The following is a 19,546-nucleotide window of genomic DNA, read 5'->3' as shown; positions in this document are numbered from 1 at the left end:
TTTTTAGTTTATTTAAGCTACTGATTATGCAGTCATTTCATCTAATCATTTGAATTATATTGATTATGCTTTATTTCTCTATAGCTTAGCTGAGTTTTGTTGTCTTACAATGTCAGTCATTGGAGGCCTACACCCTTAGGACATTGTAATTAATATTCATGTGAGCAAGATCTTTTATTAACTTTAAATAACATTTTAATAAAATCTTATATATATTTCTGTGCTCTGCAGAGAAATGTAGAAGTTAATGTAGCATTTGTTCTGTCTTTATTTTAATTTGTTTAGTTTGGGCAATTAGGTATTGATTTTTAAAAGAGTTATCTGAAATTATTAATTCATATTTTTCTTCTCTTCTAGGGAAAAAGGATTGGATTGTGGAAGTTGCTGAATCCCCCGATGTAAATTCCATTCAAGTTTTCTGAAGAAGAGCCACCTGTTAAAATTTAATACAGTAACTTTTATGGATTTTAAAATATTTGAAACCTGAATCTTTAGTTTGCTGATAGCAGGGCATAATTTAACCTCTTCAGAGAAAATGATTGAGGTCTTATGCAGCCATCGTTTTTTCTGGAAACTTTTCTTCAGAAGGGAAGTATACATGTAAATAGACGAGATGATCATGCTTCCTGTAGTCATTTAAGACTAGCCTCTTTTAAATCATGACCAGCTTGAAGCGGTCCCAGACTGAAAGACCTGTTGCCACTGAAAGAGCATCAATGGTTGGCACGGATGGGATTTCCAAGGTTCACACCGATGACTTCTACATGCGACGCTTCAGGTCGCAGAATGGCAGTTTGGGTTCTTCTGTCATGGCTCCTGTGGGCCCCCCTCGAAGTGAAGGTTCCCACCATATCACCTCCACTCCTGGAGTCCCAAAGATGGGGGTTAGGGCAAGGATTGCAGATTGGCCACCAAGGAAGGACAATGTTAAAGAATCTAGCCGATCAAGTCAAGAAATGGAGACATCAAGTTGCCTTGACAGCATGTCCTCCAAAGGCAGCCCTGGAAGTCAAGGTAGTTCAGTTAACCTCAACTCCAGTGACTCTGCTATGTTGAAAAGCATACAGAACACTCTTAAAAGCAAAACAAGACAATCGGAGAACATGGATTCCAGGTTTCTCATGCCTGAAGCTTATCCTAGTTCCCCTAGGAAAGCCCTTCGCAGAATAAGACAGCGTAGTAACAGTGATATTACTATAAGTGAACTTGATGTGGATAGCTTTGATGAATGTATTTCACCCACATACAAAACTGGTCCATCACTGCACAGGGAATATGGTAGCACATCATCAATAGATAAGCAGGGTACTTCAGGAGAAAGTTTTTTTGATTTGTTGAAAGGGTACAAAGAAGACAAATCTGATCAGAGAGGCCCAACTCCAACAAAACTGAGTGAATTTTTGATAGCCAGCGGAAGCAAGGGTTCTGGCTTTTCTCTGGATGTGATAGATGGACCTATCACGCAGAGAGAGAACCTTAGACTATTTAAAGAAAGGGAGAAACCACTCAAGAGACGTTCTAAGTCGGAAACAGGGGACTCATCCATTTTTCGTAAGTTGCGTAATGCCAAATGTGAAGGGGAACTTGGAAAATCGTCAGACCTCGAAGACAACCGATCAGAGGACTCTGTCAGGCCTTGGACCTGTCCAAAGTGTTTTGGTCACTATGATGTCCAGAGCATATTGTTTGACTTAAATGAGGCAATTATAAATAGGCACAATGTTATAAAACGGAGAAATACGACCACAGGAGCATCTGCAGCTGCTGTTGCTTCTTTAGTTTCTGGACCTTTATCTCACTCTGCAAGTTTCAGTTCCCCTATGGGCAGTACTGAGGACTTGAATTCTAAAGGAAGCCTCAGCATGGACCAGGGAGATGATAAAAGTAATGACCTTGTAATGAGCTGCCCCTACTTTCGAAATGAGATTGGCGGAGAAGGAGAAAGGAAGATCAGTTTATCCAAATCGAATTCTGGTTCCTTCAGTAGTGAAAGTGCCTCATTTGAATCTACTCTTAGCTCTCACTGCACAAATGCAGGAGTGGCTGTTCTTGAAGTGCCCAAGGAAAATTTGGTTTTGCATTTAGATAGAGTAAAGAGATACATTGTGGAACATGTGGATCTCGGTGCATACTATTATAGGAAATTTTTTTATCAGAAGGGTAAGTGGTGTTTTTAATTAATTTATTTTGCTTTACTTATTCAAAATATCAAATTCTTTTTATCAGAGGAGAGCTTTGGGCACTATGTAGTGATAGAACTGATGAATTTTTTATTCTTCTCAGTAGCAAGATAGCTCAGCAATCATTTCCTATAAAAGCAGATGTGGGAATTTTTTATTCTCTTGTAGTATTTTAAAAAACACATTTAATGCTTTTTGCTTTTCATGTGGAAAAATTCACAGATTGATTTTTTTTAATGCAAATTCTCCAAATGGCAACTAAACGGATGGAAGTCTTTTCTCTCTTAAGCATCTGTTGAATAGGAAAAAGCTGCCATGCCACTCTTAAGGATGTGTGTGGTGTTTCCAAGCATTAAAAAGTTATTGAAAACATTTGGAACACCCACTTTAACTTTTTTTGGCTTCTGATGGTTTAGGAACAAGATCAAGTTCCCCATTGAACAAAGGTAGTCTGAAGACTGGTGAGATTATATTTGATTTGCTTGTTCTCAAATGAATTTTTTTATTAATTCTGTTAGGGTTTTAGGCCCGTTATCTTCTCATTCTCTATGCTAAGTGAAATGGAACGATACTGATGAATTTAAAGTACAAAGCAGGTCTCTTCCTTTTTACGTGTATCTACGATTTCAAGAAAGCTTAGTCACATAGTCATGTAGCCTTGCCTAGACATTATTTTGTTAAAGAAAAATATTTCTTTTCCTTATTTTACTAAACAGCAAAACAAATTATAAATGCTCTGTAATTATCATTTTGATTAGGATTAAGTAGAAGAAAAGTTTAGTCTTGTCAGTATTGAGAAATTGTAGCAGGCTACTTTATGCTTTTGCTTGTGTGTATACACACCTTTTTACTGCAGTCATATAAACATTGTCCTTTGATTAGCTATGGTAATTATTTGCAGTGTCCAGGATGCTAATAACCTGTTTAAATAACTTGTTGCTTTTCTAGGTAAGCTATTTTGGAACAAGAATCTAATTCAGATATGATCTTATTTGAATATTTTTAACTTCAGATTTCCTAGGCTGGCATTTAAACATGAAAGACATTGTCTTAGAAGTATCTGTTTGCAGCTTATTTTCCAAAATTACATTAGCTTATCTCCATGCTATTGCCTTGCAAATGTGGATCATAAAAATAATTTCCATGCATTGATCATCTCCCATGTTGCTCTTCTTTCTATCATGATTTATTGTTTATATTTAATCATTGTTCATTTATGTTTTTGCGTGTATGTGGGCACCACAATCCCATGTTTCTGGTATAGTTAATGTTTTTCCTAATCAAATCCGTAACAAAATGGTCTTCCTTTACAATTTTGTTCACCTGCTCAAACATAAGACTAGAATAACTTTTTCCAACTTTAGTATTACGAAAAGTCCATTATTTATCAGCAGTGGGTCTTCTGTACTCTGGTGCCACTCGTAACCCCTCAGCACTTGAGATGAGTTCTTGTTTTGAATTAAATCATACGATGGCCAATCTTCTGTAATGAGCTTCTTTGAACCTAGTTATAGGTTTTTAGCAAGGAGGCAGTCTATCCCTGAACCATACTTGAAATCTTTCTGACTTAGTATGAATTTCTGAGATTGTGCTTGACTGTTAGTCCTCAAAAAATCTAGGGTTATCTTTTTTCTGGAATGAAGTATTGGAATAGGGTTGTACTAGAGTGAAGGGTGAGAGTGTACCCAGATAGTAAAGATTAAAAAAGTGAAAAACAAGAGTCACAACTCACAAATAATAAAACTTGGAAGCTCCACCTTACACTCATCATGTTGACAAAGCTAACAAAGAAAGAAAATGACTATTATTGGAGGGGCTTTGTAGGAACAGGCACATTAATGCACTATTAGTAGAGCTGTGAGGTGCTCCATACTGGAATATTGTTTGGAATTATTTTCAAAAAGGCAGCAAAGTGTGTAAACGCATTGACTCAGTGATGGCACAAGTAGGCTTTTCCTCCAGAGGGATCAAAGAAGGAAGGAAAGTATGCATACGTACAAAAATTAGCAATACTTTTTGAATGTAGGAAGGAACTAAATACTAGTCCCATTAGAGAATGACTGAACACATCATAATATATGAGCATAATAAAATCTTATAGTACAAAAAGAAATGGATTCAGAGAAACTTGGGAAGACTTATATGAACTGGTAAAGTGAAGCATGCTAAAGTGAACAGAACCAGGAGAACAGTGTATTCAGTGACTTCAGCACTAAAATTAAAGGCAACTTTGAAGACTTAAGCACTTTGACCAAAATAATGACCAACCATGACTCTGGAGGACCCATCTCCTGACAGAGAAGTGGTGAACCAGAGGTGCAGAATGAGGGACACATTTCCAGATCTGACAAGTATATTGCTTTGCTTGACTCTGCTCATTTGCTACAGTTTTGGTGGGGTAGGCAATGCAGAGGTGGTGATGCCACTCCAAGAAAGGAAAATGGCATCAATGAAGCATTTAAAAGAATGCACAGCAGAAAAGAGGAGAGGCAGAGGGAGATTCAGATAAGCAAGACAGCTTTGAAACTAACATGTTCAATTTATTTCATTTCTTTTTAAAGGAAATAAGCCGGATACGGCATTTTTAGTTTCACATGCAACCCTCTTTTTCTGTTATGTGAAAATGTTCATATTTGTTGGTGTTTTTCAGAATAACAGTTTCTTTAAAAAAACAACATCTTCCATCAAAGCCCTCACTCTTCTCTTCATCCACCCCAAACCCACTTTATATTTCAAGTAGCAGAAGTAATTTTCAGGAATGCTATTTGGTTAGGAAATGCTCTCTTTGAATTCTATTTTATATTTCAATTCTTTTACATTTTTCTATTTTCCTTGCCCTAACTTTGAACTTCACTGTGTTGCAGCTTTGTACATGTAATTACATAGTAAATCTTGCTCTAACACTGAAATAAAAGTCAAGATAAGGCAGCTCCATCACGGGCTGTATCCAAGAACATTTACTTAAACTAGCGGGTCTCATTATAGAGTAGTCTCATTTGACTAACTATGCCATGAATCCAAACTATAGTGTTTATGTTTGTTTTCCTCTTTTTCAGCCTGGCCATCCAATGGCCATCTCAAAAAAAACTTACTTCTCATTCTTGACCCTATTATTGCTGTCTGAAAACACTTAAGTATCCACTTACCCGACTTTTCTCCTCTATGCTTTTTTTTGCTCCCTTACTGGGCAAGTGACAGTGATGTGAGTTAAGAAGAGCACAGAACCAAAAGGAAGCCAAACATCTCCCATTAACTCGATATTGATTAGGGTCAGAGCCAAATGCCTGCTACCTTCATTTGTGAGATCATCTTTTAGTGTTCCAGTGGTGTATATCAAATGGCTTTTCTATTGTTTGCATAGTGCTCATCTCCAAGTTTCACAAAGTACTATAGATCCTGTCACAATATTCCTTGCCAGAAAAGGCATTATTCTTGTTTTATGGATTAAGATACAGGTAAAGAGTGGTGCCATTACAGAAATCGCTTTAGGAATGTTGGGATATTGAATGAATCTCTTTTGACTCTAGCTTTAGTTACATTAGTATGAAAATTATCATATGAGCTCTGTAAATATGCTGACTTTAATCACAAGATTGTGAATATAGCTGCTGTGATTAGCCTAAAAACTAAAATAGCTCCTCCCAAATGTTTTTATCATGGTGCTTGCTTTACACTTTAAAGATTACCTGTTGAGTGAAATAATACGACCATATTGTTAGTTTGTACTTGGTGAATATCTTGGCCTGTTATCATGTGCAACAATAATTGCCACCTTAGGAAAATCCTGTGATACAGGGCCAACTCTACACAAGTGTTTTCAAACCATTGTTCTGGAACTTCCACTGTGGTAACTGATACAGCTTCTCTAGGGTAAAAAATCATTACATGAGTAAAAATAAAATCCATTATTCAATCATATGACTTCACAGAACAAAAGAGCATAGGATCATAGATATAGAGCCAAAAGATGCCTCAGAAGTCATTTTCTATTCCTCTAACTACAGATGAAACGGCAGCCCATAGATATTAAATTACTTGGCCCAAGTCTATGGGCTGTAATTGTCAGAAGTGAGATTTGAACTTGGGTCTGCTGCCTCTTGCTGCTTCCACCATAGCAATATAGGATATAAGCTGCATTTAACTGAATGTAGGCTAGAATATTTCTACTGATTCTAAGCTTTTCTTATTAGTATTGTAGACTGTCATTGGCTTAGTTAATTCTAGGAAAGTTAAGCAGACTACAAGAAACACACTATTTGGTACTAATTGAGATGTACAGAAGCAATTTTATCCAAGTGTCATTGATCTATGTGGAAGTTCTTATAGGATATTGCTGCCAAAGCAACCAATGAAGTTAGTAATTTGGGTGCCTCAGTTTAGGTAATATGTAGTAAAAAAGTTGAAATATGAATAGTATTTGCTTAATTTTCTTGTTCTGAGGAAAAAATGTTTTAATAGTGAAGTGATTTTAAAGAAAAATAAGAATAAAGTTGGTATGCTATCATCCTCTGACCTTTGAGTACCACATATCACCCAAAAATAGTTTCTAAAAGGTTAGCAATATCTTAATAGCATACTTCTAAGTGTCATACGACTTAGCTTCCAGGTAAAATGAAAGATTTTGATTTTTAAAAATTGTCTTACACCTCAGTAAAATTGAAGCCTCAACACCTTCATACTTAATATGAAATTACAGAAAATTAAATATGGAATTTCAATTAAATTCTTAATTCCTCCCATGTTGTGGAGGTGACTCTGAGTTCTTGAAGGCCGTGTGGGTAGAGTGGAGGCTTGGGGAATCCTACCATGATGGAGAGACTTTCAAGATAGGCTAGTGGTGGTATCAAGAACCAACCTATGTTTGCTGCTAAAGGGCTGACTATCAAAGGGTGAATTTGGGTCAAGTCCTAATGAAAGTCTGCTCAGGTGTAGAGTGGTAGTAGTATTGATCACAAAGCCCACAGCCTGATTAAGTCAAACATCCTTGAAGTATTAGAATCAAAGGATGATAAATTTAGAACTAGAAGAAACCTTAAAAGTCTGTCTGATCCAAACCTTTCTCTTACAAATGAACAAACTGACCCAGAATGGTTAAATAACTTACACTCAGCTCCCACTGACCCCAAATCCAGTCTTCTTTCCAGGGCACCATGAATATTTATTCTGTACTCTGACCAGTCCAAGGTTTCAAAGAATAGAGATGTAGCCTCTATACTTAGTTGATCAAATTAAGGGGTTTGTTAATTTTAAGCACTATTTATTGTCTGTCTGCCTTTCTCACAGATACATAACACTTGCTCATAAATGATACATGGTATCCGTTTCATCATGACACATTTCACTATCGGCCAGATCTCATTCTTTATTTTGTGTACTTGGGAAATGAAGCTGCACAACATTTGAGATCTAGGAAACTGGCTCTCTCAGTGGTCTGGGGCAATTAGGGCTGTTTTATACCTAGGAGAGATACAGAGAACTTGATAAATGTTCCATTCTAGTATAAGTGTATCCCTGGCTCCTTTGAATACACCGACCAGGATTAGCTGAGATAAAGACAAATATGAGTTGGTAAAGTTCCTTTCATAGAGACAAAATTCTATAGGAATTCTTCTGTAGAAGAGGAAGAAATTATATCTGTTTGGAAAGATCCAGAAAAACTTAATTGAGGAGGTGACATTTCAGCTGAATCTTGAAGTATAAGATTTACAGGGGAAATGCATTCTAGATAGTGGATACAACATTAGAGAAGATAGGGAATTTACAAGGCCTAGAGAATATTTGAAGAACAGTGAGTGATACATTTTGACAGGGACATAAATGTTAGGGGACTAGTAGATCAATTGGTAAAGATAAGATGAGGCCATATTTAAGAGACCCCTGAATGCCCATTTGATGAGTTTGGACATTTTTTGGTTAAAATCAGTAAAGATTTTTGAGTGGAAGAATAATAATTGCTTTAGTAAAATTATTCAGTAGCAGTATAAAGGATGGATCGAAGGAGGTAGAGATTAGAAAGGGAAAGATATTGCCGACAAGACTGATATTGACATATTAAGACACTCAAGAAAAATTCAGTAAGGGATTCAACAAGGGGTACTTGTAGAACTGGAAATCGCAGGGATGCCCATCAATTGGGGAATGGCTGAAAAATGGGATTTTGTGAGAGGCAGATGTGAGGACAGTGTGTTCCAAACATGGGAGATGGTCATTGAAGAGACACAGAGATTGGGAGATGGAGTGTGGTGTTTTAGGAACAGAGAGAAGGCCAGTTTGACCGGATCACAGAGTGCAGGGGAAGAAATAATATCTAATGAGGCTAGAATGATAGCTTGGAACCATAGGTTGGACTTTAAAAGATAAACAGAAGAATTTGTGCTTTTGCCAAGAAGCAATAGGGAAGTGACAGTCACTTTCACAGCTCTGTGTAGAATGGCCTTCAGTTGAGAGAGTCTAAGTAAGGGAACTAATTAGGAAACTTGCAGTAATCTAAGTGAGAGGTGATGACCTGAACTAAAGTGGTGACTGTGTGAGTAGAGAGAATGGGTCAGATATTAAATATATGTGTGTAGGAATGATGAGATTTGGCAGCTGACTGGATATGTGAAGTGAAGGAGAGTATGAAATCAAGTATGATGCCAGTGAGGAACCCATGAGATGGAAAGAATGGTGGTGGCTTTGCCAGCAATAGGGACGTTTAGAATAATGGTGAGTTTGTGAGGAAAGAGAATGAATTGTGTTTTGGATCAAATGTCCCTGAGACATCACTCGAAATAATCCAATAGGAAATTGCTCATGGGGGATCAAAGCTCAGTGATGATACTGGAGCTAGATCTGTAAACCATCTGCATACAAATGATAATCCCATGGTGGTTGATGAGAGAGTGTAGAGAGGGAAGAGAAGGCCCAGTATAGGTCCTTGGGAAGCACCAACTTAGAAGGTATAATATGGCTGATGAGTCAGCAAAGGAGACTGAGAAGTGGCTTAGACAAGTAGTAGAAGAAACAGGAGAAAGTGATGTTATGAAATCCTAGAGAAGGGAGAGTGTCCAGGACAGTTTGGTCAGTAACGTCAAATGCAGCAGTGAATTTAAGTAGATTGAGAATAGAGGAAAAAATATCAGATTTGGCCTTTAAGAGATCATTGGTAACTTGGAGAGAGCAGTTTCAGTTGAATTTTGAGATTGGAAGCTGGATTACAAAGAGTTGAAGGAGAGGAAAGGAGAAGGGAGAAGAACAAAGAGGCGAGGTGGTGGAAGCAGTTAGGTCCTAGGACAACTCCTACTAGGGCTTTGATGGAGAAAGAGAAAAGATGGAAGGGTTTATTGGAGTTTTTTCCCCCCTAAATATGTGAGAAACATTCATAACATTTGAAGTCAGTAAGAGAGTAACCAGTAGAGTCAAGAGGTTGAACTTTAAAGAAACAAGGGAAAATTGAGGGTGCAATCTTCAGCACAATGTATAGAGAGATTGGCCTTGGCAAAGAGAAGGACTGCCTCATTATGCAACTGGGGGAAAGGAGGAGAGAACAGAAATCAAGGGGTTTTGAGAGGAAGGGCAGAAGAGGGAGCTTATGATGAATATCCTTATTTTTTCAGTGGAGTAAGAGGCTTGGTCCTCATCTGAGAGGGGGAAGGTGGAGGTATGGAAGGTTTGAAGAGAAAAGAGAAAGTTTGGTGAGGCTAGGTAATCTGGGACTGTCTTTTGCCCCTTTTTTGGTGTCCCTAGCACTTTGCATGATGCCTGGCACATTGTAGGTACTTAATAAATGTTTATTGAATGAAATGTTTATTAATAAGTAATCAATTAGTAAAAAAAGGATTTCTTTGCTGTAGCTAGGGCTCATTTGAGGATGGATATGTTTTAAATTCATGTTCAGCCAGCATGGTTGTATGAATTCTTCCAGCTCCATTCAGCAAGACATAAGAGGGTGTTGAGGAGGAACTCAGGGCAATAGTCCAAAAAGAAATGGTGTTAGAAATCAGGGAGATTGGATGTAAGAAACATTTGAAGTGGAAGCTATATAGGATTTGACAAAATTTGAATGTAAGGTGTGACACAAGAGAGGAGTCAAAAATAATTTAAAGTTCTTAAGCCTTGATGACTAGGCCTATCTCCACTAACAGAAATAGAAAAGTCAAGAGGAAGAAATGGTTTTTGAGGAAAATAAATGATGACTGTGGTCTTGGACTTCTTGACCTTGAGATGCTACCCTGGCACATTCAGGTAGTAATGTCCAGTAAGTAGCTGAAACTGTAATACTGGACTCAAGGGAGATAATATATTTTTAAATATTAGGTATGCCACTGAAATGCCTATAGAGCAGATATTTAGCATTCCAGTGCCTTCATGTTGTTGTTGTTGGTTCTTCATTCTCAAAGAGGACCAATGCCATTGCAAGAATGATGACTTGCATGTGAATTGGATTTGAGTGAAGCAGAACTGTACAAAGTCATCAGCCTCACACTCCTCCAGAGTCGGAGGAGTCCAGTGGCAAGGCAAAGGTCAAGATGACTAGTGAGGGATCAGAATAGGGATAGGTGGAGAGTACTGTCCCATATCACAAATAGCCACTGCAGGGATAATGGCCCTGGAAAGAATTAAGGGATGGAGGGATTAGAGATCACAGGGAAGACGAACAGGGTTCTTCGACTTTTTACTCATCCCCACTGATTCCGTTTACCTAATTAGTTAACCTAGCCTAATGATTTGCCCCTTACATTTGTCCCTCTGTTTTTGTATCTCACACTTATCTTGCTATTGACCTAGTTCAGACTCTCATCACTCACCTCTCATATGGTTTATTAAAATCATCTAACTGTTCTTCCTACATATAGCATTAAGGCAGAATTCATGACTTTGAAGAAAATCATGAATTTGTCTGAATGGTTCGGAATCGCAGGATATAAGGAATTCTCTAAGTAGAAGGCAGAGGAATTAAAGCATTTATTCAAGCTCCAAAGTAGCAGACCCACGGATCAACGTCCCCAGTTCAATATTGTGGCAAAGACCTTCCAGAGCCAATAAGCCCGCCTCTGTAACCACCTTCTATAACCAGGAGGTTACAGAAAAATATTATGGCAGTAAGCCAAATCGTACTTGTGCTTCCCCCAATGCTAGGGCCTTCCTGTAAGAAGATTACCATTGGTCTCAAGCCCTTGCTCAGTACTCTCAAGTCTACATGCTCCGAAAGCTGGTTCTCGAGTCAGTCCTGTTCTCAGTAGCACCTTCTGCTGGTTCTGCTTCTGCTGCTCCTCCTTCTGCTTCCACCATGTCTGCTTCTCCAAATTCTGTTCTCTCTTTTTATACAGTCCTTAGACTACACTAGAGTAAAGCCACCAGAATTAGGCACCTGCTATTGGCTCTGGTCTTAGCAACTCCACTTAGGACCCTGGGGGCTTCACGCCCACATAGGCTTAGCACCTAGTAGCTAGGGGTTTGGGGCCTACTTAGGGAGCAAAGCTCTAATCAGACCTCCCTTCTTTGGAGCTCCACCTGAAGCCTATTCAAATGGGGGTGGGGGTGGGGGTGGGGGAGAAGAATCTTCTCACTTACTGATTGCCTTTACACTACCTCTCTTCTCTCCCTTCTCTAATCCATCTTTCTTATACCTTCCAAAACAATTTTCCTAAAACACAGATCTGACTGTCATCTAACTGGCCAGATATCTTTAGTTGGTTCTCAACTGGGATGTAGTGTAGAATTGAGATAGGATGTGTATGGGATGTATAGGATGAAGTTTAGATTTCTCAGCCTGTCATATTCAGGGTATTCCTCTAAACTTTAGTTTCATACTATCATTTCAGCTTTATTTAATTCTATTCTTTTATATCTTACTAGTTGTGGATTCTATAGCTGTCTGTACATCTAGTCCTATACTCTCCTACCTCTTTGCTTTCCCTCAGACCCTTTATGCCAGAGATTCATCCTCCTCCTATTTCTTTTTTATATAAGATTTTACTAGTATCTTCTGTTTCTTTCATCACAGTTATGTCAAATATCCTTCTCCTTGCCCCTGCCCACTAGCCATCCTACATAACACATAGTGTTTCTTATAGAGAGGGGAAAAATTAGCCCAATTGATCAGTACATAGAAAAGTCTGAAAACGTGTACATTGTTCACAGGCTACAGTGTATCGTGTGGACCTCCCACCTTCATGAAGGGGTTGGGGGTGTTTTCTCATATCTCTTTATTTGAGTCCTATTTGATCTTTATAATTTGGTTGCATTCACTTTTGAGTTTTGGTATGTAGTTCTTGCTGTCTGCATTGCTGTAGTTACTATGTATATTGTTTTCTTACCTCAGCTTACTTGACTTTGTCATTTCAGATCTTACCATGCTTCTGTTTTCATCACATCAGTCATTTCTTACAGCACAGTAATATTCCATTACATTTGTGTATCACAGCTTGTTTAGCCATTCCTCAATTGATGGGCATCTTCTTTGTTTCTAATTCTTTGCTATTAAAAAAAAAAAAACACTGCTATGTGTATATATATATATATATATATATATATATATATATATATATGTGTGTGTGTGTGTGTGTGTGTGTGTGTGTGTGTGTGTGTGTGTGTGTGTATGGAAACTTTTTTCTTTTCAGTGACTTCTTGGAGTATAAGACCAATAATGGAGTCTCTGGTTCAAAGAGACATTCTAATATGTACATGTTATGGACAAATATCAGATGGTCAGCATAATTCCAGATTCCTTTCCAAAGTCATTATACCATTTTATTGCTTCACCAGTAATGTATTAGTGTACCTGTCATTCTGCCGTTCCTCCAACATTGAGTGTTGTCCTTTTTTATCCATTTATCCAGTTTTCAGGATGTAAGATGGAACCTCAGGGTTAATTTGATTCTCATTTCTCTTATTATTGGTGATTTGGTATATTCTTTCATGTGGTTGTGAATACTTTACATTTCTTTTGAGAAATGTTTACTCATGTCTTTTGACTACTTCACTGTTAGAGCATGGCTGTTAGTCTTATATATTTTTATTAATTGTTTATCTCTTGGATACCAAATCCTTATCAGAGAAATTCGATACAAGATTTTTTTTTCCTATTTGACCACTTCCCTTCTTATCCTAGGTGTGTGAATTTTGTTTATGCAGAATCCTTTACCTATTTCTACCTACTGTCATCCTTTTCTTTCTTAAAGGTCCCAATCAGGTGTCAGTCACCTCCTTAAAGAATCCTTCCCTAATCCCGCCTCTAACACCCAAGTGAAATTGACTTCTCATTTTTTTCTAGCATTTTATCTTGATCTCTCCTTTGCCTCTCTCACATTCTGTCCTGTATTTATTTATCTGATTGTCATTCTCCCTGTTAGGCTGTAAGTTCCTGGAGGGTCATAACTGTCTCTTTTTCCAGTTTTGTATTTCTAGTATCAAGCACAGTACCCTGCGCTTAACAAAAGTTTGTTTAATTCAGTTGGGCCAGAGTAACTGAATAAACCTTTATGTTCTTGGAATTACATTAGATATTTTTATATTTTGTTAAGTATGTGTATAGCCTTTTAGTATAGAATTTTTTTCAGTGTTGATCTTTGAGTGAAGCATGCTATTTATACAATATGGTATTAAAATGACTCTTTTTTCATTTTGCTTTAGAACACTGGAACTATTTTGGAGCAGATGAGAACCTGGGCCCAGTGGCTGTGAGCATTCGAAGAGAAAAGCCAGAAGAATTGAAAGAAAATGGACCACCATACAACTATCGAATAATATTCAGAACTAGTGAGGTAAGCTATGAATAAGAGAGGCTTGAGGCTTAAAAGGAACTAATAATAATGTGTTGTTGCATTGTGATTGAAGTTGTATCTAACATTACATAGGTATTTGTGTGTGCTAATCCATTAGCTATTTCTGAATATTTGTGTCAAAACATGCTAACACCGTTCTTATGCCATTATATCCACCTAACTTAATAATCAGTGATATGTAGAAATAGCAACTGTTGCTCTACTCCTTCCCTCTTCACCATCTCTTCCTTCTAGTCACGTACATACCTAAGATGTTAGGTGACAGAATGAGGACCTGTTCATCATCAAAGACCCTGGCGTAACTACAACTTAACATTTTTGTGTCACTTGTGAGATACCAACAGTCCATTCTCTTCTTTACAACCCTGGCAGATGGTTAGAACAAGGAAGAGTATTTCCATATTGTTGGTGGAGCCCAAACTCAGAGAGAATGTCAAAGACAAGACTAGAATACAACTTGTCTGATTCCAAGACTAAGATGCCTCCATTACTATCAATTTCTACCCTCTGCATGATTCCTTCCCTAATCACCCCAGCTAAACAATCTACTTCCTTTGTATTTGTATGGCACAAAGTTTATATCACTCATATTGCATTTATTATGTAACATTATGTTTACACAGTCTCTCTAACTTTTCTTTCATTTATCATTTCCAGAAATTTCTAGTGTGGAATTTTAGAATATCTTTTTTTACCTGGAGGACCAGATAGGTATCATTTAAAAAAAAAAACCAAACAAGTACTCAGGTACTCAGTATATATTGAACAGATAGGTACCCAATTAATGGATGATGAAAGAAGGAACAAAGAAAGAATGAAAGAAAGGAAAGAAAGAAAGGAAGAAAAGAAAAGCTATTGATTTGGGCTTTATATTTTGGGGTGGGACTGGTGTCAGGAAGACCTTAGTTCAAATCCAGTCTTGGACATTTATTTAGCTGTAAAAGTCACTTAACATCTCAGTTATGCCACCCACCTCCCCAAGTTGTTGTGAAGATCAGATGAGGTAATAATTGTAAAGTGCTTAGCACAATGGAAGCACTACATAAATGCTTCCTATCATTATTATCATTATCATTATTATTAGCTTGACATAGCGCTTTAAGGCTTTACAAAATGTTGTACATAGGTTTAAACCTCTTGACAACACTATGAAGTTATTCCAGGTATCATTACCCCATTTTACAGACAAGGAAACTGGGGCTCAGAGACTCATTCAGCTAAGTGTCAGAGTCAGGTTTCTAAACTGGGTCTAATTGACTCTTTGCTATATTCCTCCCAATGGCTATTCCAGATCTCTTTTTTTTTCCCCTCTACCTTCCCCATCCTCTAAGCTCAGGACATCACCTCACAACATACTGAGAAAATAAAGTCAATTCACAATGAGTTCCATTTTCTCCTTTGCACAGTGCATGGTAGGCATTGAACAAATGCCTATTGATTTGATTACAGATTGCACTTCCTTCCCCCACCCCACAAAGGGACAGTCTTTTCTTGTCTCTGCTTATTTTTGAGGCTCTTATTTCTTTTCTGTAATTCTTGCTGTTCCCTCTTCTTCTCCATTCATAATTTGTTTGGAGTGCCTTTGTGAATGTGTTGGCCCTTGATCTCCCACTGCCCCTTTAACTCTTATTGAAGCTTCATTGAGTGGTATCCTGCTTCCACCAAATGCCTGGAGATTATTTTTAGAGCCACTTTTCTTAGCCTTTGATATTAGAATTAACAGTTCAAATGAAGTTCATTGAACATAATTGTTTTTTTGTTGGAGCTTTATTTTTATAATTAAATACTTCAAATTCAGCTTGTTGGCAGATGCAGACTGAATGTGGAACAGCCACTCATAGAAACTTTGAACTGTAATTTTTGGTTTCCCAAGGATTAGCAAGAGTTGAAAGACTCCAGGTGGTGATGTTGCATTACTACAATCTTCAACAAATTGGGAGAGAATTAGGATGTTTTTAAATCTCTCTTTACCATATAAACCTGTTATAATAATGATGTTGGTGAAAGGTTGTCTGTGTTATTGTGACAGAGATGCACAATACAGCAGGGCTTCAAATACTAAGTCCTCTGAGAAGTCGGTTTATTCAGTACTGATTCATCTAGCATTCATCACTAATACTACCACTCCCACTGCTAATATTTATTTAGTGCTTACAGTGCTAAACATTTTACGATTATTATCCCATTTGGTCCTCACAACAACCCTGGGAGGTAGATACTATCATTAGGCAAACAGAGGCGAAGTACCTTTCTCAAGGTCACATAGCTAGTACGTGTCTCTGGCTGGATTTGAGCCCGGGTCCCTCTGACTTGAGTACATAGTGTCCCCTAGAGCACTAACCCTAAAAAAGATTAGCCCTAGCCCTTAAGGAGTGGGACGTTCTGGAAGACATAGTACTTGAGATGAGTCTTAATCCTAGGAATAATGGAGAGCCATGGAGTTTATTGAGCAGAAGGGTGACGTGGTCAGAATTGGCAGCTGAGTGTGGAGGGTCTATTGGAGAACGATAGATGTGGAAGCTGTTGCATTAGTTTAGACAAGGGATGGTGGATAGAAAAAGAGATAGATATAAGGGATGCTATGGAGAAATAATGTATGAGATGTGGCAACTGATGAGATAATGTGTAGGGTTTGTGAGAGAGAGGAGTGAGGTTGTTAATCTCGGGGCCTGGGAAGATGGTGGTCCCCTTGGGAGTGAGAGGGAAGTTGAGAAGAGGGGAATATTTGGGGGAAAATATAATGGCTTTTTTTGCACATGTTGAATTTGAGATGCTTACAGGGCATCCCGTTTGTAATGTCCTGAGGCATTTGGTTATGTGAGGAACTGGGACTCAACAGAGAAACTGGGTTTGGATAAATAGATTTCAAAATAATCTGCATAGAGTTAATAATTGTTTAATCTGCCTTTTCATTTGTATGAAATTCTCTAGTAAGATTGTAGTTAGATCACTACCATAGCTGTATATTTGTAGGCCATTTAATGAAGATGAAGGGTGAGTCCGCATACACCTATCAGAGGCAATAAATAATATACCTTACTTTTGTTATATCACTGTTATTTATTTTCAGATCGTTTCTCCATGCATAATCTTATTTGCTTTCTGAACAGTCTTATGAAGTAATCAGTATGGAGATTATTTTTCTGGTTTTATCCATGAGGATCTATAGCAGAGTATCAGTATTAACAGTCTTAATCAAAATATGAGTAAACGGCAGAGCTTCTTAGTCTCAGGCTAGTGGTCTTTCTACTAAACCATCTCCTATGTATTATCAGGGAGTCACAACGCATTATTAGAAACAAATCTTTACAGATGAGGAATCTGAGGTAATCAGAGGTTAAGCGACATGCCCAAAGTCACACAGTTGGTGGGTGTCTGAGGCTTGATTTGAACTCAGGTCACCTGATTTCAGTTTCATGCAAGCCATTTTCACATTGGAGCACAGAGACTTTTTGACTGACTTTGTTCTCTGAAAGACATGGGCCTAGTCATTAATAACACTAATGACTTGGAAATTACCAAGAGCAAAAGTAATCATGCAAAAGGAGGGTCATTCTTCTCTTTTTCTTTCCCCATAGACTTTTGTCTTCCTGATGTTGCTCATGATGTGCTAGCTTCTAAATCGGGAATGTTTGTGGCCTCACTTCCCATGGCCTATTACAGAGTAAAAGGAAAGACCATAATAACTGAGTTATTCTGCTATTCCTATATGAAAAAGAAAGGTTCTATTTTTGTCAGAGTTAGATATTAAATAGTAAGAACAAAGTTTTTCACATCATCAGCAGTGTGTGAAAAATTACATGCAAATGAAAGTGGAAATATGCTAATCAGATGGGCTCACTACAAATAGCACAAGTCTCTTCGTCATGTACGAAGATTAATATAAGCCAGCATATTGATTTTATCTTTTCCAAAGTCTTTTTCTCTTCTCCATAGGCAATGTTTAACTTAGATTAACAACAAGCAGTACGTGGCATTTCCTGGGAATTAAGACTCCATTAGGGTTTATGCCTGAGGAGCATTAGCTCTTCCTGAGATTGTCGTTAATACTTAGGAATTTCCCTTTGACTCTTTTGTTAACTTAAATCACATTCCATCTGAAGAGAAAGAAGGCCCTTTAAGAAAAAGGGGAAAGGACAGGAGAGGTTTATATTTGAGGGTTTTGCTACTAACTTGTTCTAATTAGATTAAAATTAATATCCTCTTAGTGGGCCAGCTTTGAATAAAGCTGACATGGCTGTATGTTTTACTTTTTGGTTGATCACAGTTCAGGGAAAACTTAGAGGTACCTGAAGGAATTTGTAGAAGAGCTCTTTTGAGTTGCTGCTTTCACTCCATCATCTTAGCTCCACCCTCAACAGTTTTTTGAAAAACAATGTCTAGGCTCTTTTTTTGATCATGGCTTTCAGGTAGTCCAATAATTTTTAAATTATATCTCCTGGATCTATTTTCCAGGTCAGTGGTTTTTTCCAATGAGTTATTTCACATTGTCTTCTATTTTTTTCTTTCCTTTGGTTCTATTTTATAATTTCTTGAGTTCCCATAGAGTCATTAGTTTCCATTTGTTCCATTCTCATTTTTAAGGAATTATTCTCTTCAGTGAGCTTTTGGACCTTCTTTTCCATTTGGCCAATTTGGCCAATTCTGCTTTTTAGGGCATTCTTCTCCTCATTGGCTTTTGGACCTCTTTTGCCATTTGGGTTAGTCTACTTTTTAAGATGTTATTTTCTTCAGCATTGTTGGGGTCTCCTTTAGCAAGCTGTTGACTCATTTTTCATGATTTTCTTGCATCACTTTCATTTCTCTACCCATTTTTCCCCTATTTCTGTTAGCTGATTTTCAGAATCCTTTTTGAGCTTTTCCATGCCCTGAGAACAATTCATGTTTTCCTTGGAGGTTTTGGATGTAGGAGTTTTTAACTTTGTTGTCTTCTTCTGGTTGTATATTTTGATTTTCCTTGTCACCAAAGTAAGATTCTATAGTCTGATTTTTGTTTACACTGTTTGCTCATTTTCCCATCCAGTTACTTGACTTTTGAGCTCTTTGTTAAGGTAGGACTCTGTTTCCCAAATGGGGAGTGCACTGTTCCAAGCTTCAGGAGTTTTACACAGCTGTTTTCAGAGATATTTCTAGGCATTTGTAAATTTTTAATTCTTCGAAGGTTGTGTGATCAAAGGACCTGTGCTCTGGTCTGTGAGTGACCACAAGCATTCTTTTCTGCTTTGGAACTGTGAGAAGGAGTCCCTCTCCATCTCTACCATAAGCTCTGCCATGTCAGCACTCCTCCTTGCCCCAGGACCACCACCCAAGACTGTGGTCCAGATCCAAGCAGGGCAAAGCAAGAGAATCCTGCCTCAGTGCCAGCAAAGAGATGCCTACAATCCCCCTGTGATCAGCTACTTGATCCCCCTGCTGTCCATGGGCAGAGAGCTCCCAAAGCATCCACTGCCACTGCTGCTGCCGTCACGCCTCTGGGGCTGGGTTTGGACCGTGCTCCTTACTCACCCAGGCCGGACAGACCTTTCCTACTGATCTTCTAAGTTGTCTTTGGTGTTTGTGGGTTGAGAAGTCTGGAAACTGCCACAACTGCAAGTGATTCAG

The 19,546-nt window shown here is 38.0% G+C and overlaps 1 protein-coding gene across 4 annotated transcripts in view; it reads left to right on the top strand.

Annotated features, from left to right (window-relative positions):
• SIPA1L1 (signal induced proliferation associated 1 like 1) overlaps positions 1-19,546 on the top strand; it is a 376,548-nt gene that overhangs the window by 207,919 nt on the left and 149,083 nt on the right. For all 4 annotated transcript variants that reach the window (XM_036736951.1, XM_036736950.1, XM_036736949.1 and 1 more), the window contains exons 6-7: positions 358-2,160; positions 13,794-13,924. In XM_036736951.1, the coding sequence (XP_036592846.1) occupies positions 660-2,160; positions 13,794-13,924 (1,632 nt within the window). In that variant the 5' untranslated portion in view covers positions 358-659. The remainder of the gene's footprint in view (positions 1-357; positions 2,161-13,793; positions 13,925-19,546) is intronic.

The sequence above is a fragment of the Trichosurus vulpecula genome, chromosome 8 (assembly GCF_011100635.1).
Source record: "Trichosurus vulpecula isolate mTriVul1 chromosome 8, mTriVul1.pri, whole genome shotgun sequence".
Classification (NCBI taxonomy): domain Eukaryota; kingdom Metazoa; phylum Chordata; class Mammalia; order Diprotodontia; family Phalangeridae; genus Trichosurus; species Trichosurus vulpecula.
Note: the sequence above shows the minus strand (reverse complement) of the source record. Positions and strands in the feature narration are given on the sequence as shown.